At 42.7% G+C, this 17,620-nt stretch overlaps 1 protein-coding gene across 2 annotated transcripts in view; it reads right to left on the reverse strand.

Annotated features, from left to right (window-relative positions):
• The window catches only part of SCAMP2 (secretory carrier membrane protein 2), a 28,546-nt gene extending 11,300 nt beyond the window's left edge, over positions 1-17,246 (reverse strand). Inside the window, exons 1-4 of one of the 2 annotated variants that reach the window (XM_089538640.1) lie at positions 17,125-17,246; positions 5,157-5,237; positions 2,798-2,887; positions 775-891 (exon numbers count right to left, since the gene is read on the reverse strand). In XM_089538640.1, coding sequence (XP_089394766.1) covers positions 775-891; positions 2,798-2,887; positions 5,157-5,237; positions 17,125-17,181 — 345 coding nt within the window. In that variant the 5' untranslated portion in view covers positions 17,182-17,246. The remainder of the gene's footprint in view (positions 1-774; positions 892-2,797; positions 2,888-5,156; positions 5,238-17,124) is intronic. The other variant, XM_089538641.1, reaches the window with a different exon arrangement.
• Positions 17,247-17,620: the final 374 nt, after the last annotated feature.

Genomic DNA, 17,620 nt, shown 5'->3' on the forward strand with positions numbered 1-17,620 from the left:
ATGACGGCGAAGATAACACTGATGAGTTATTGAGAACAATGGTGAGGACTCCTGGAATTGCTATCCAGCATTCCACTCTGATTTAGTATCTCCCTGTTTTCTTATTTTAGAGAACCTCATACTCCTTCCTTTGAGAATTAAGAAGCCTAAAAAAAGAAAATAAGGAGACACTAAAATCAGGGTGGAATGTAGTTGGATGGTAATTCCCAGGACTCCTCACCACTGGTTGTGCTGGCTAGGAATAGTTTCCTTAAAGTATGTTCCCTAAAAGCTAGTAAGATCGAGAAACTTTTTTCAAACCTCAAGATGTCAGGATGCATTGAGCTCTCTGCTGTTTATTTGAGGCCCTGTATCATGATTTTCAACAGAATAACAGCCACTTAAATTTCTACAAACTGTTGCCTATTGCAGGGAACATGTTAGAACTCAAATATGAGAATTTCTTCCAATAGCATTTTCCCTTGTTATTAAAAATGCCACTACTTCTTTCAAAGACCTTTCTTTGTTGCATTTGTTCTGGTTACTGATTTAGAGAAAAGCACACAAAGCAGTGATCAAGCACAGAAAATGGCTAATATTTGAAAGCAAAAAGCATGCGGGGGTATTGCGGGTAGAAGCAAGACAAAGTGGCCCATACAGGAGAGGGTGAAATAAAGGAGAAATCTTGGGTCTTAAAAACATAGAAATTCTGAGGAGCCAATGAAACCCTAATTCAAAAAGAAATACATTAAAATCTCCTGGTTTCCTTAAGGCTTTCCTACCCTCCCTTTTTACCTTGTGGCTACTCTGAAAGCTGCTGTCTTCTCCAAGCAACCTCTGCCTCTCTGAACCTTCTGCATTTGACGAGATGAACTTAGGAGTCAGGAACTTGCTGGCCTGTCTAAGCAGCAGCTGCAACAAACAACTAGGCTGTGTCTAAGCTCACAGGATGGTGTTCGCCTGCTTGCTTGCTAAAACTAGGTTATCAATACTGTTTAACCGGTTAGATAAGTGATATATTCAAAAGAGAGAGATGGGGCAGAAGCAAGAGAATAAATACACACAGTCAGTTTATAGGCCTTGAAAGACTGGCTGCTTCACCCACTGAATGCTTTCCATGGTTGGTATCCAGGGAACCACATTTTCCCACAACCTCCAGAATCCTTTGAAGGCCTCACCACTCTTTGAAGCCATTGCTGTCCGAATCTGGTGGCAATTGCAGTGCTCTATGGTTCATGAGAATGGCATGAAAGTCCTTCTGCATCACAGAAGGTTTTCTTGGAAAGTGTCTTCAGAGGGGGCTTGTCATTTCCATCCCCTGAAGCATAGAGCATAGTGTCTTGCAGATTTCTAGTGGGTGTAAGGGAAAAGTGACAAAATGTGGGAGTTCCTGGTGATTCTTCTGCTGTGGAGCAGTAATAAGCAGGAGTAGATGTAAATGTGAGAGCCAATGTAATTTGAACATCGGATGATGATTCTGGAAGCCAGGGTTCGAATCCAGCCTCAAACTGTAAACCCACTGGGTAACCTTGAGCAAGTCACACTTTCTGCTTCAGGGGGTGACAATGATAAGCCCCCTCTGAAGACACTTTCCAAGAAAACCCCATGATAGGTGTTGCCATAAGTAAGTATCGACTTGAAGGCACAGAACAACAACAATGACAACAAGAGTTAAGTGTGAGAGCCAATGTAGTATAATAGTTTGAGCGCTGGACCAGGACCTCTGCTCGGACATGGAATCCCACTGGAAGACCTTGGGCGAGTCACACATTTTCAGCAGACAGGGAGTATTGGAGATTTCCCATCCACAGGGTCACCATGAGTTGAAATCAACTCAAGAGCAGTTAACAACAACAAAGGAAGCACTTAGGGGTCCAGAAAAATGGCCTTCAAGGGCTTTGTTGCTTACTCTCTACTCTACCCTGTGGGCTGTTGTTTTTGTGGCAACTTCTACCCTAAATAATTCAACCAATGCTAGGACTTTGTTAAAAATCTCAACATACCCGGTGTTATCCATCAGACACATCCCACCCATCTCAACAAGAGGAACCTGGAGCCACATGTGATGTGCTATCACTTTTCTGTGAATCCCTCTACCTACTGGCTACCACTGAATGTTAATGAACATTTTGAGGTACTGAAAAGAAATAGGGTACAGCTTTGTAACAAAGCCACAAGTCAGTTTTGAAAGAGAAAATGTTATGCAAGGTCGAAGGAGTCAAACAGCTGTTAATGGGTGTGGAGTGGTGGCAAAGGGGCTTTGAAGACAGGGAATGCAATGCTGAGTGGGATGAGAAAGCCCAGGAGATGGGGAGCTAAGATACAGCAAGCTCAAAGAGGAGGTAGTAGTTGGCTGAAAAGCAGCGCCCTGTGGAAAGTCTGAGTGAAAGAGACAGAAGGCAAAAGCCCTGAAATGGTCTAGCAATGGGCAGGGCAATAGATCAGCAGAGAATAGATCGGCAGAGAAATATTAATAATTTGAACCAACCAGAGCTTGGCAATGTTCCTTCTTGGGACAACTACCAGAACCCCCCAGTCAGCACGGAGGAAATTCTGGGAGTTGCAGTCCAGAAAAGTAACTTTTCTGAACACTGGAACTAAGGAACTAGAACTTGGGTCACATAATACATGAATGTAATGCATGCCTTCCTACACCTCTGTCCTTGAAGAAATCTAAACAAAAGTAGTATTTACATAGTACCTCTTCTAGTCCCCTGCAAAGACAATTGTCAAGGAATGCAATACTAATGAGAACAACACTGTCCTGCCTCTTAGAATGCCTGAGACACGCAATCCAATATTAAGAGGAGGGCACTACCTGAGGAGTAGGTTCCACTGATGGCTGCAGCACAGCAGGTTGTGAAGGCCCACTGGGCTGTGTTGCTGGAACAGTCTGAGCTGTGGTCGTCTAGAAAAGAAAGGCAGAACATTAGAAGATTGTGAGAGGAGTAGTCAAAATAGCATCCAGTCCCACTGTTGTGGAAGCCTTGTCCCAAAAGCAAGATTCAGAGCACCTAAGAACTACCATTTGTTTTTAGTTACATGTATATGTCAGCTCTTCTCCAATGAGCTAAACAATATCTGGAAGGCCACCAGACTTCAAGCTCTGTTTTAAGGGATTCAAAAGATTCCTTTCCAATATCACCAACCCATTCATGGTCAAAGCATGGAAAAACTTTTTGGACTACATCTCCCAGAATGCATCAGCCAGGATAAGCAGGGAGTGGCTTAGGAGTTGTAATTTTGCAACTGTAGTCCAAAGCAAAAGCTCATTTCTGCCCTTTTTTAAAGGACATAAAGCCAACACACTAAGGATAAAGACTCTAGTTCAACCTATTTCCTGCTGTGCTACATTTCTACTTGCAGGGAGATTGGTTGCCAGAAGAGGATTCAAACAAGAATTCTCCAACTGCAATCTAAGCTGGCATAAGCATTTTACAACTTGATTCTGCTGCCTGTGATATTCTAATAGGATGAAGCAGAGGGAGATTAGATGAGAAGCAGAGGCATTAGACCAGTCCACTTGAAAGGCTACTTGTCTTTTCTGTCTACCCAGTCCATACCCTTTTTTTTCTTGTGTCTTTTTCAATTGGCTGGAGGCTGTCTTTTTCTGGCTGTATGCAAACTGTTCTGGCAGGCTTTTGGGTTGAGCAGCATGGTTTTGAAAAAACTATTAATAAATAAGCATGCTGTTACATAACTGGTATTAGCTTTCTTTGCATCATCAACATAAACTCAACATCCAGCTTCCTCAGCCATTTTACTGCCCACTCTCTAAGTTCTGGCCAATTCTTTTGTAATACTCTTGGCCTATATTGGCGTGATTGAGCAAAAAGGGGCTTTCTTCAGATGGAAAGACAACTTCCTTGCAAAGGTTAGAAACCCTGCAGATGAGTCAATAACTTGTTCACCCAACACAAAACCCCTTTCTGTCCAATGCCCTTGCTTTTAGGCTCAACCTGCTTACATGATATCTTGTTTTGTCCCCAGCATAGAAATGCAGCAGTTTACTTCAATGGAGATGGAGCTGTTGAATGAAAAATACCTGCAGGGAGCAACAGTAGTAGAGACCGACAGCTAGGCTTGCCTACTGTCCTTGCTTACATACTGGGGAAAGGGAGAACCAGAAGTTCCTTCAACTGTTCTTAGACTGCATCTCCCAGCATTCCTCACTACTAGCTGTGTTTGTTAGAGCTCATGGGAGATATACTCCAATAACACCTGGAGTGTTGCATGATTCTCCTGCTATAGATCAATATTCTCTGGATGGTTTCACTTCTTCCATTTCTCATTTCTCACTTCTCTATCTTTCTCAGACATATAGTTGCTTTAGCATCCCAAAGTACCCTCTTTTTTTTTTAATGAAGGTCTTGCAATAACCATTGTCCTTTTCATTCTAAACCAGGGATCAGCTAAGTGCACTCTGTGGATTGTATTCAAGTTGCCAAGGCCATTTATGCAGTCTCTGCTTCTCCTTTACTGGGACAAATGCCATTTTTCATTTCCGGAAACCCCCACAATCTGCAGTTTTGCACAAAACATGGTACTGCACCCTCCTTCCACAATTTCAATGCTGGTGTGTCCTATGATTGATCCTGGGAGCAGAATACTGGCCCACAAACACTCTGAAGTTGCCCCTCCATCCCCAAAAATAGCATTATTGCTTATTTCATACGCCACCTTGCATGTATATCCAACAGGATCTCTCCCATTAGTCTTCTATCAGCCCATAGTTGGCTATTATTATTATTAATGTATATTGTTTTTATTTGATGTTTTTAATTGTTTTAATTGTAATATGTTTTAAAATGTTTTATCTGTGAGCTGCCTTGGGTCCCTTTCTGGGAGAAAAGCAGCATTAAAATGATGATGATGATGATGATGATGATATCATTTTGACAGACTAAGAACTTTTATTGACCTATTTACGACACTGGCGATTTTAAAAAAGGAGAAATCTGCTTCAGTCAAGAAAGGGTAAGAAACTACACTCCTGATTCAATATTTAGGAAGCATGAGCCCCCCACCCCACCCCAGGCCTTCACCTTCCTTGTATTTTACCCAGCAGGATTTCAGGTCTTGGACAGTTAAAGACTCCTACCTCCTGCAAGTTTGAGTGGATCCCTCCAGTTCAGCCTAGAAGGCAACCATGCTAACTAGCACAAAACTGCACTTACCAGTCGAGAACTCTCAGTGAAAGGATTGAATTCATCCAGACCACCCTGGTTAGCATTTGCCAACTGTGTGACTGAAGGATCCTGAAAAGAGAAGAAAGGACGAAAGAAAGAAAAAATATTTAAACACAAAATACACTTAGTACCTAAATCTGGGTGTGACCCAGGTAAATCAGGCCTGCACAGCTACTTCCTTATTTCTTAAGACTGGATTTCCTTCTTAAGAAGATCTCAGCTCAGTCCACCTTAGAGATACTGGGATGATCCTCCAAATCGTCATAGTGGCCTCACTGTCTCTTAATATACAAGCAATGATCCACATGCCCCATCACCCCTACTTCACTGCTACTTTGCTGTGTCAATACTGTATGTATCATTTTACAGGGATTACAAAAGCAACAGACTGGTCCTTGTTCTGATGCAATTTATAGTTTAGAACAGTGTAGAAGCAAAGGGGAAAAAACTCATGGCCAAATGCTGTTATATGTATTTAAAATCTGACTGTAGTAGAGAATAAACTTTACAGTAAATTAATGCATGAATAAAGCATATTTTGGGAATGGAGAAAAAGAAAGAGTGGTTACACTGTCAACATCAGGGACAGGCAATTCAGTATCCTCTGGGCTCTAAGTCCCATAATATCAATTGTTGTTGCTGTATGCCATCAAGTAATTTCTGACTTATGGTGATCCTAAGGCAAACTTATCATGGCATTTTTGGCAAAATTAATTCAGAGGGGATTTGCCTTTATCTTCTTCAGAGGCTAAGAGAACATGTCTTGCCCAAACCCTAGTTTCCATAGTCACAGTCCCACACTTCAACTGCTATACCACTCTGGCACTCATACCAAACATTAGTGCAGCTTATTAGAGCAGTAGTCCAAAATACCTGCAGGGTGTTAGCTTGCCTGCCCATGATCTACATGTTCAGGAAGGCAGTTTCAATAAATAGAAAGAAGCTAAAATGGATAATGGGTTTAGTAATTTAAGGACACAGGAGACATCTGACTTACTGAGAGCAATGGAAATGGAGAGTGGAAGTCATGGGTGGGAAAAAAGAAACAAGCTGGAAGGTAAGGTGGGGAAAGGTTATGGTTGCCTTTAAAAGTAGGACAATGACTTTATGGAAGGGACAGGGAGCCTGTAAAGCAATAGCAGATGCAGCAAGAAAGAAAGTACAGTCGGCCCTTCTTATTCATGGGTTTTTTATCCATGGATTCAAGCATCCACAGCTTGAAAATATTTTTAAAAAGTATACATTCCAAATAGCAAAACTTGATTTTCCAGTTTATGTAAGGGACACCATTTTACTATGCCATTGCATTTAATGGGACTTGAGCATCTACAGGTTTTGTTATCCACGGGGGTTCCTGGAACCAAACCCCAGCAGATACCAAGGACCCACTGTATTCACAGCAAAGTTGTGGGAAGAGGGAAAAGGAGTGAGGTGCACAAGGGTAGGGCTTGTAAGTTACTTTTTTGGAATATGACCCATAGAATTCTTCAGCTAGCATGGCCATTGGCCATGCTGACTGGAGAGATTCTGGGAGCTGTAGTCCAAAATAAGAATTTTTCCTCTTCAAAAAGGATCCTTTAGACCTGAGATGCTTTCTCTACTATATCCACCCAGCATGGTCAGTGGAACTTTAAGAATGTAGTCCAAAATACACAAATGGCCAAAGGTTCTTCGCCTTAAAAAACAAACAAACTAGTCACTAGTGTAAAGGATAAGATTGTTGTTGGATCACTGCAAAGTTAAAAGGCCAGCCACCATATGGATAGACCCCTGTTGCCACTCAGATCATTGCCTGGTTGGGACTGACTGGAGAGCCCCAAAATTTGTGGGATGCACCTCACTCTCAGCTACTACATTTACAGCTATGGGTCAGGTTCCAGAAACAGCCATAAATCCAAGTATGCCTGAGAGCCTGATCAAACTATCCAGACACAGCTGTCACCAACAGCGCCACATTGTAAAGGTAGATAAGAAAGCAAAGGATAGGAAAGTTCATATTGTGACAGTAAGTCTGGGAACAAGCAGCTTATAGGACTGGGTCACAATTTTGTGTATCTAAGCTTTCACTTGTGCATAGCAAGCTCCCGTTTAATGAATAACATCAGAAAAACAGCCTGGGCTCTGACACTCCCAGCCTAAGCATGTTGTTGCACAACCCAGTGAATCACTCCAGGAAGGAGAAAACAGGTGAAAGCAACAGGAGATGAAGTCCGGAGTCCAATTCACACTTATGAGGGGGTGCGCCTGATTAGGTACAACTAACTTACTTCCAAGTAAGCATGTACACTACACACAAACCTCTTCCTTGCAAAATCAGGGGTGCAGGCACAGGAGTACTGTACTCAGAAATAAAACTGGGGAACCCAATATACCGTAATTCTCAGCACATACTTAAGAGGTTTGCTGTTAACTACTATCAAGTCAACTTTGACTTGTGGTGACCCTATGAATAAGAGACTTCCAAGTCACCCAGTCTTTCAAACTTAGGGCAGCCATGGCCTCTTTGATTGAGCTTAGCCGCCTGTAGTGGAGTCTTCCTCTTTTCTTACTGCTTTCTACCCTACCAAGAATTATTGCATTTTCTAATAAGTCATGCCTTTACATGATATGTCCAAAGTAAGATAGTCTCAGTTCAGTCATCTTGGCTTCTAGGGAGAATTCTGGCTTGATTTGTTCTGATTCATTTGTCCTTTTGGTAGTCCATGGTAGCCACAGACCTCTCTGCCAGCACCACTTTTCAAATGAGTTGATTCTCTCCCTATCAGCTTTCTTCACTGTCCAGTTTTTAGAACCATATGGACAAAATGGAAATACGACGACATGGGAAATCCTGATTTTAGTATTCATGATATATCTTCACAGTTCTAGTCTTCTTCTGATCATTTGACTGAAGTTTCCAGTCTGATTAATGACTGAGTGAAGGCATAGAAAATCTTTAAGTGAAAAAATAGCCATAATGAAAGAGAGCATCATACTTGGAGCATGTGAGGAAAGTGATGTGGTTAAGTCTCTCTAACAAGCACAAATATTCTCTAAAATAGGATTGGGGAACTCATGACTCTCTGGATGTAAGTGGATTCTCAACTCCCATCAGCCCCAGCTAGCATGCCTAATATCAAGGAGGATGGGAGCTGCAATCCAGCAACATCTAGAAGGTCACAGGTTCCCCACCCCTAATGAAAGTAAGTTGGGCAAATGTGAGGACACAGCAGAAGGCAAAAGAATGGCTCAATTGCAGAGTTCCAGGGGATAAAAAGAAGCCATCTGAAGCTCAGATCCTTGCAACAAGCGAACCACTTGGTTTCCTGTTGCAAAACCAGAAGCCAGTCCTACTTTGGAACTGAAATGCAGAGTCAACGGTGTCATAAACAGCCAAGTTTTGCCTGTGTTGCATCAAACACATAAAGATGACTTCAGTTAATTCAGACCACTAATCCATCCATCTGATCCAGACCACTGGTCCATCAATACTATCGCTTGTAGACTATTTTCCTCAGATAACAGACTTCGATCTTAGGACATCCAGGGATAGCAAAATCAATAAAAGAGCAGGAGCAATGGTTTGCATGAAAGGTTAAGAAATGAAAATATGACTTACTTAATGCCAGTCTTTTAAGAAGGATTCAAGAATGTGAAATGAAATCAACTGCAAGGGAAACTTTAATTTACTTGCAAATAGTAGAGAAACAATCATATCTTATTAGAATTCAGCTCCTTTAGAAATTAGCTGTCAGTATCAAGTGGTTGCCAATTTATTATGCAACGGTATTACTTTGCACATACTGTGGTTAGAGATTATTGTATCATCTAGATTTTTTATAAAAATGTATTTGGTGAATTCCTTTTCTGTTGTTTAATATTGACAATCTAACATTACCAGGTATTATGGCATCATTTGGAGCAGTCTCTATAATTTTGAGTTACAACTTGTGTTACATTGTTATGAATCCTATTTATTTTTTTGATGAAAATCACCGTAAGTATGGTATATCTGGAAGGGAAATAAAGGAATAACAAGACAATGCTAGCAACAACAGAACATAAGCAAACAGTACAAACAAACAAACCAATGTGGGTGGAGGAGCAAGTGTCAGATTTGAAGTGGCACCAAAATCTCATCCTTAAGCAAACCACATTCTCTCTCAACCTCACTTGATCCCCAAAATTAGGAAGAACAGCAACTTGCTCCACAGGACTGCCATAAAATCAGGGAAGACTGCAAAGCTGGCTACTTACCAAAATGCACAGAACAGAATCTGCTCGATCAAAATCAAGGTAAGAAAGATTGCACTCTTACATCTTCATAGACAAATTTGGCCAATCTTGGAAAAGTTGCTTTACTAACTAGAATTATTGGAATGACAGTTCAATTATGGGAATTGTAGTTCAAAGCATAACTCTCCCAAACTGTGATAGTTATATACCTTAGTCACCAATGAAAGGCAAGTTTCTAAATGCTTCCAAGATGGTGATATGGTATTCATCTTTAAAGAATGGGGGAGAGAGGATCAGACAAACTAGAAATTTGTCTCAGATTCTCAAAATGACATACTGATGGCTAACTTCTAGGACAATTGTTTCCAATACTGGATTCTCAGTTGTCATTGGACTATAGCTCTAGAATCCCAGACCATACACAATGCTGGATGGGGCTTCAGAGATTAAAACCCCAGCAATATCTGGAGATTCAGCCACACAGGCAACTCAGTCAGTTAGCTAACTTCCAGTCTTGCAAAGAAAGTAATTTCAAAATGCCAGCTAAGTTGCTTTTTAGAAAAAGGAGAGAGAGGAGGATGAAGAAGAGGAAATCAAAGTAGAAACAGAGAGCTTACAACTTTTTAGTACATTTCAAATGTTTAATCACTTGAAGGAACCAAAGAGGCTATACAGCCAATAAAGAAGAATGCTGAAAAATGTGTCTTTAGCCAACTAGCATAACTGGAAAAATCTCTGCATTATTTTTAGTTTTCAGTTGAAGTCTGTAGTTTATGCTTTTGAAAATTACATCTGCTGTTGGTGATGAAGAACGTTTTAGACTGGAGCTCAAAAAATCATCTGACTTCCTGAACAGCTTGTGACTCTGGATGGGAAACTACGCATCAAAGAGAGCTTCACCGGAAGGTCTTTGATCATATTGTGATGCATTACAAAGTACTACATACTCCAAGTGTGGCAGTGTGGCACTGGACCCATGAGCTTGGAAGATTTACCTTTTTTTGGCCCACAGCTCTCAGAATTCACAGAACCTGGGAGCTAGAGCCTCCCAAAAACCATGTTTTCCAGGCTTGGCCCTTCACGCAGACACCCAAGTCACTAAGACAGAAAAGCTGATTTGGGAGTGAGCTGCCAACTCCCTTGTTAAACAAAGACACGTTTCAAAGAGATAGGCAAAGCTGCCAATGCAGTTTTGTTAAAACCAAGGCAGCACTGCAAGAATGGAAATGTTTCCAGAGAGCTTTGGACCCTGCCAAGTTGCTAAAAAAGGACAACAGCCCAACAGATTCTCCAGTTTAACTCCGAAGCCAAAGTTATCACAAGGAAAGAGAAAAGCTCTATAGCTAAGGGAGGTAGCACCCCATCCAGTCAACAGATTCTGCAAAGGCAGCTCATTCAAGACGGCATTGTTGCACACCAGATGCACTGTTGCCTGACACAACCGTTTCTTCCTGGCGCTTGCAACTTGGGAGTTTCAACAGCTTCCTCTATATGCCAACGGATGATCCTTGCCAAGAGAGGAGGAGCCCTTCACAAACCAGGAGAATTGTTTTCGAAGGGTGAGCGCCTGACTGTCTATCTGGCAAAGGGGCCAAATTCACACATGCCTTCCCCAGCATGGATATTTCCTGGACCACATGGACATTTCTCCATACAGCTAGTTCTAATGTCAAAAGCTCAACCACACACACACAACTTGGCTCCAGGGCTTTCCAGTAAGGTCCTTCTCTCTCTGCAACGGGATGGTCAAACTACCTGGAACTGAACCAAGTGATGCACAGAATTTTTGTTGTTGTGCGCATCTGCAATATGCAATCATTTCACAAAAATGTGAATTGGGATAAAAGGTCAAATCACCCATTTTTACTGTGTGCAATAGTCTTAAAACAGAACTGCCCCCTTTTTTATACTTTTAGGCAGACTGGTAAAGGTTCAATGTAATCTTCGCATGTTAGGTTAACATGTGGCCCTTCAGATGTTGTATGTCTACAATTCCCATTAGTCCTTGCTAACATAGACAGTGTTCAGGGATTCAAGAAATTGCAGTTAATAGCAGCTGTGTCATACATTTCCCCTTCCTGGTTTAAAGTATTTTACTTCTAGGCTCAAGAAATTGCTAAACCTAACTGTGCCAGATAACAAGACAGTAATTCTATGCAAATCTTTTTAGAATGCAAGTTTCATTGAATTCAGTGCAAGTGTGCATAGGACCAGGCTGTTAAATTGATAGTTTATTCTGTGATGCATGAAGTCATGAGTTATGGCTAAAATAAAGAAAAAATGTGGATAGTGATTGATTCAGAAAAAGATGACAAATTCTAGAGCTTAGCCCTGTTGAATCAAGTTAATCCCCTGTGATGCTCTTTTAAATGAAGCACACAGGATCAACTGACTGGGTAGAAAGAGAACAGCAATTAGTTTCATAATGTAATTTTATGCTCCTTTATTCCTAGTAAAAGCCTACCCTCTGGTAAACGTTTTTAGGGCTGAAGTCTCAGTGTCACAGCGGAAACTTAGCACCACTGAACTTTCATTATGGGCACCACCATTCTCATCGTGACTTTCATAAAGCCTTCAACTCTCATAAAGCTGGGAGCAAATAGATGTAGGGCAGGCAGTATGAAATCACTGGAAAATTCGAATCAAAGAGTAACAGTGTGATGAGAAAAATGGTACTGAGAAATTATATTATGGTTTCATATGAAATCTAAATGGATTATGACTTCCCAAAGTAGCCAAAATGGGAGAATTAATATTGAAATCCAAGCCATCGTGCAAAAAGGTGTGTCATATAACAGTGTGGATAAATAATTCTTGTGGATGAAAGTGCTTAAAGAATGCAAGATAGTGTAGATATAAGTAAAAATACCGAAGTCTCTTCTTATACTCTTACAGTCTAAAAGAAAATGTACTACACAAATAGAACTATTACAGTATGCACACACGCAACCCCACACTATTGATAAGATAACACAGTGTACCATGAAAAAGAAGTCTTTTCTTATACCCTATTGTTAAGTTTTAAAAGAGATGACCAGTGGGAGAGACAGTAGCTCTACTGCCAAGCTTTGCTCCCTGTTCTCCTGCCCTGTCTCAGGAGGGATAGCAAGCAGAAAGGGAACAGGAGCAAACTCTGCCTGGTACAAGCCAAATAATTTGAGAAAATAGTAACAGTACAAGAATGATAGTGCCTTGAAAGTGTCAGCAAGCAAAACAATGGAGCCACAGTTCTTACCCACTTTCACTGTGGCCTGTTACAGACAGCCAAAATAAAGCTGCTTCGAGTCACAGTGGAGGTATGGTGTTTCAATGATACATGCGTCCTAAGAGTCCAGAAGTCGCGCCAAAGCCATGCTCCAGCCCTAAGGACTGGAGCGTGGCTTTGGTGTGGCTTCTGGACTCTTAGGACGCATGCATCATTGAAACACCATACCTCCACTGTGACTCGAAGCAGCTTTATTTTGGCTGTCTGTAACAGGCCTGTATTTTCCCAAGCCAACTTTTGAGAACAAACTGTTAATGCATGTCAAGTTCACAATATAACACACTATTCACGTGCGTAAAGAGGCAATAAACTGGGCATATCACTGAGATCTAATGAAGAAAATATACTTCGATTGGGATTTCTCAATTTATTATTGCTATTAACTTTTATATTCCACTTTCCTAAAGGAAAGACTGCCATATTTAAGTCTTTTAGCTTCACATCAAATCCATAAATCAAGTCAGACTGAGAGACAGAAACTGGCCCATCCAGTAAATTCCGTGACTAAGTCAGAATATGAACTTGAACCTTTCTGATTCAAGTCCAAGGACCTGCAAAGGAGACTTTTCCATTGTGGTACATGGCTATGTTCGATAGCAATAGCGGGATCTGCACTCCAACACATCTCTAGGACAAAACTTTCAGCAGTTAACCAGGAATGAGTCTCATTCTATGTCAGATACATGATCACAAACTTAGGAAAGTCTATCCAATTTGTGTTTGTTAGTCTGCTCTAACACTTTTACTCTCCCTGTAAAATGTCACTGAAAAACAATGATAAATGTACCTTAAAGCTAGCAAAAACCTATCATTTAAGAGACAACGCCATGGGGCAAACTGTGCTAGGTCACTGACATTCATGCTTTTGTAATGTATGACCTGTCTTAAGGATTATGTGGATCCGACAACACTACAATATATGCTTTGTATTTAAGGTAAGGTTGGTTTTTTGGACTACAGCTCCCAAAAGCCAACTGAAAGCTGGAAAAAGAAACTGAACTGAAAAAAGCAAGAACAAAAGAACATTTCCAGGCTCAGCATTTAAAGCATACAACTAAGACTCCATAAGAAACCAGCAAGGGGAAAAAAAATCACACTAAAGACTAGTGAGGTTTTATATAGAGATATGAAGATCAGCTGATTATTTCAGGGAGAAACTGAAGGGTATAAACAAAATGGAACAAAAAAAGGCTAGCCTGAGGCCCTTAGCAAACCTGTCATACTGGGATTTGATATAGGCCAGATTCTCACATTACTAAATCAGGCTCAAAATTCTGCCTTAAGTCAGACCAGAAAGTCTCACCTAAATATTACATCCTAGACAGTAATTCAATTGTCTTCCCGCTCCCCCTTCTGCAGTTACAGCTATTATTTTAACATGAATGTGGCTGGCAATGCTCAGGATATGAGAAAATAGCACCTGTGTCTAGAGTTTACTCTCTATACAGTACCAACACAGACATGGAGGAGAATTAAAACCAAAGCTGTTCATGTTTTATTTTTTAAAATCACAAGCACCATTAATTCTATTTTATTTGACTGTGTATTCCTGCATGGCAGGAGGTTGGACTGGATAGCCATTGTGGTATCTTGCAACTCTGTTTTTCCCCCCCACCTAATTTTCTTCTCAGGAGTTCAAGACAGCAGATGTGATAATCAAAGCCCAATACACTAGTCTCTATTGCACACTGGCTCTTTGAGAATCATTTCACGGCTGAAGGACTGGAATCACCTGAACTTGCAAAGACGTCAACCTTTTGGCTTCCCTGGCAGGGAGTTAGCCCACTAAGCAGTCAAGTGGCACCTCCTTCTAAGTAAACATGCATAAGCTACAAATCCTATCCCCAAAGGCACCCTCCCTACCTCCGTTTTGTGTATGTGTTGGTCTGGTAAGAGAGAAACAGTGCAACGATCAGCGTGACATCACAGGATTGGAAAAACTAAGGTTCAGCTCTCTGTTGAATCATGAAACTGAACAGTTGCCCTTTGCCCCCGCTTTGGCTCACTCTAACCTTCTTCACAGGCTCTAAATGCAACCGAGGAAGCAGACTTAAGTTTAGGAAAGCTCATGCTGCCAACGCCTCTTCAGTTCGTCCCGAAGGTGCTGCAAGATCTCTCTACATACTTCTTCACAGGGCTGTTGTGAGGATCTGGTGCATAGTGTCTGTATACAGGGAGGCCTATGTGTCACCCTGAGGTCTTGAGAGGGAAAGTGCGAGGATGCAATAAAGAAGAAGTTGAAGCATAAAATGTCATAGACTTGGTCTGCTTCCTCAGATACCTCCAAGAGCGCACCTATACCCTATAAATCATGCAGTTAGACACCACATTAAGTGCTGTAGCTCCATCCTATAGAGTTCTTGGGTTTGTAGTCTTACAGGATCTTTAGCCTTCTCTGCTAAAGAGGGTAGGTACCTCACAAAAGCAACAAATCCCAGGATCTTGCTGGATGGAGCCATAGCCACTAAAGTGGAGGCAAACTGTATTAATTCTACAGCGTAGACGCCCCCCAAGTCTAAGAAAGTTAGCGATGTAGATCCATGAGGGAATGGGGATCTCTTTACTAATAAGACAGTGTGACACCGCTTTAAGCACAGTAGCTCCATCCTATGAAAGCCTGGGATTGGTAGTTTTAAAGCGGAGTCAAACAGCATTATTTCTAGAGTTTAGATGCGTCCGAAGTCTAGGAAAGCTTAGATTTTCTGGTGCTCAATTAGTCTCAAAGATGCTACAAAATCAACGCAAGGAATAGCTTCTCTGCTGTGGAAGAAAAGGGGAGAGAAAAGGTCCCACTCCTCATTTAATAAAAGGTGACCCCCTCCAAGACAGCAAAGTTGGCATAGTTGGTTATTGTAGTCCTTCACGAGTTGATGGACTGCAACTCCCAGCATCCTTCATCTTTGTCAAGTAGGAGTGATGCGAGTTGTGGCACAACAATTTTTGGGGAGCCACAGAACAACAGAGTTGAAAGTGACCCCAAGGGCCACCCAGTCCAACCCAATTCTGCCATCAAGAGAGATACGTTCAAGGCACCCCTTATGACAGATGGCCCTCCAAACCTGGAAGTAAGGAAAGGTGGGGGGAGGTCTTAATGGGTCTGTATCAGTCGTTCCTAAACTTTGGTCCTCCAGATGTTTTGGGACTCAACGGTCAGGCCAAGCTGGCTGAGGCTTCTGGGAGCTGAAGCCAAAACACTTGGTCCTCCAGTGCAACTCTGTGGTCAACATTTGCCAGATATTGACCATAGACCTGCACTAGAGGAGCTACAAAGGCCTAGTGGAGTGTTCCCTCTAGGGATCTCTAGGTCCCTCAGTGAGACTTTTGGTTAAAGTTGACCACAGAGTTGCACTGGAGGAGCTACATATTCCTAGAGAGAACATATTAATAAAAGCCGTGAATAATCAAATCCGCAAAGTCAAAGCCGCAAATGCGGGCTCTGTATGAACAGGTTGAGCCTCGTGAAGCAGTGGTTTGAGTGTCATTCTGACTCTGGGAGCCAGGGTTGGATTCCCAGCTCTGCCATGAAACCCACTCGGGGGCCTTGAGCAAGTCACACTCTCTCAGCCTCAGAGGAAGGCAAGGGCAAACCCCCTCTGAAGAAACATGGCAAGAAAACCCCATTATAGTTTGCCTTAGGGTTGCCATAAGGGCAAGTCACTCTCTCTCAGCCTTAAGAGGATGGAAATGGCAAACCCTCTCTGAAGAAACCTGGCAAGAAAACCCCAGGATAGTTTGCTTTAGGGTCGCCATAGAAGCAAGTCACACTCTCTCAGCCTCAGGGGATGGGCCATGGCAGACCTCTTCTGAAGAAACTTACCCTCGAAAACCCCATAATAGGGTCGCCATAAAGGCAAGTGACACTCTCTCAGCCTCAGAGGATGGCAATGGCAAACCCCCTCTGAAGAAACCAGCCAAGGACACTCCTTAATAGGGTCGCCATGGAAGCAAGTCACACTCTCTCAGCCTCAAAAGGTGACCATGGCAAACCCCCTCTGAAGAAACATGGCAAGAAAACCCCATTGTAGTTTGCCTTAGGGTCGCCGTGAGGGCAGGTCACACTCTCTCAGCCTCAGAGGAAGGCAAGGGCAAACCCCCTCTGAAGAAACTTGCCCTAGAAAACCCCACAATAGGGTCGACATAGAAGCAAGTCACACTCTCTCAGCCTCAAAAGGTGACCATGGCAAACCCACTCTGAAGAAGCCTCCCAAGAAAACCCCATAATAGGGTCGCCATAAAGGCAAGTCACACTCTCTCAGCCTCAGAGGAAGACAGAGGCAAAGCTGCTCTGAACAAAGCTTGCCAAGAAAGCCCCATAAGAACGGCTTGAAGGCAGACAACAACCACAACCGCAACCCCTGAGTTTAAGGGAATGGCGCCCCTCCCTCCCGACTTCTGGGCGTGGCTCAGCCTCCGAAGGGCTACAGCAGCAGCTCGGCTTGAGCTCCCTCCGACTCCCGCAGCGGCGGCGGCGCTGACCTGGAAGGGGTTGACCTCCACCGGGTCTGCGAAGGGGTTCTTGTCGAAGGCCGCCATGGCCGCTTCCTTCCTCGGGAGGCTGCGCACCTGCTCCCAATCCGGTCCGCTTCCTGCTCCTTAGATACCACGCACGCACGCACACTTCCGGGAGGACGTCGCCGCCGCGCCTGCGCAGTAAGGGGCCGCGCGAGCCTCCGTCACGTGACAAAGCCAACATTTCCTCGCCGATCCCCTTATGACGTCATCGCCCGGAGGGAGGGGAGGGGAAAGGAAAGCACAGATAAGCAAGGCGCATGCGCCAGAGGAGGGCAGTCATAAGCGGATAAGGGCAGCGGAGAATGAAGGTAACTGAGCATGCGCGGTTTCTACCGTAGTGTATCGTGAAGGAGCGCAGCCCTGTTTGTTTGTTAATACGGTACTGGCATTAGTTTTAATATATACATTTATTTCATTTGTTTATTTCGTTTCTATGTTGCTTTTCTCCCAGAAAGAGACT

The sequence above is a fragment of the Sceloporus occidentalis genome, unplaced genomic scaffold, assembly GCF_023333645.1.
Source record: "Sceloporus occidentalis isolate IW3139 unplaced genomic scaffold, rSceOcc1.0.p SCAF_9, whole genome shotgun sequence".
NCBI lineage: Eukaryota > Metazoa > Chordata > Lepidosauria > Squamata > Phrynosomatidae > Sceloporus > Sceloporus occidentalis.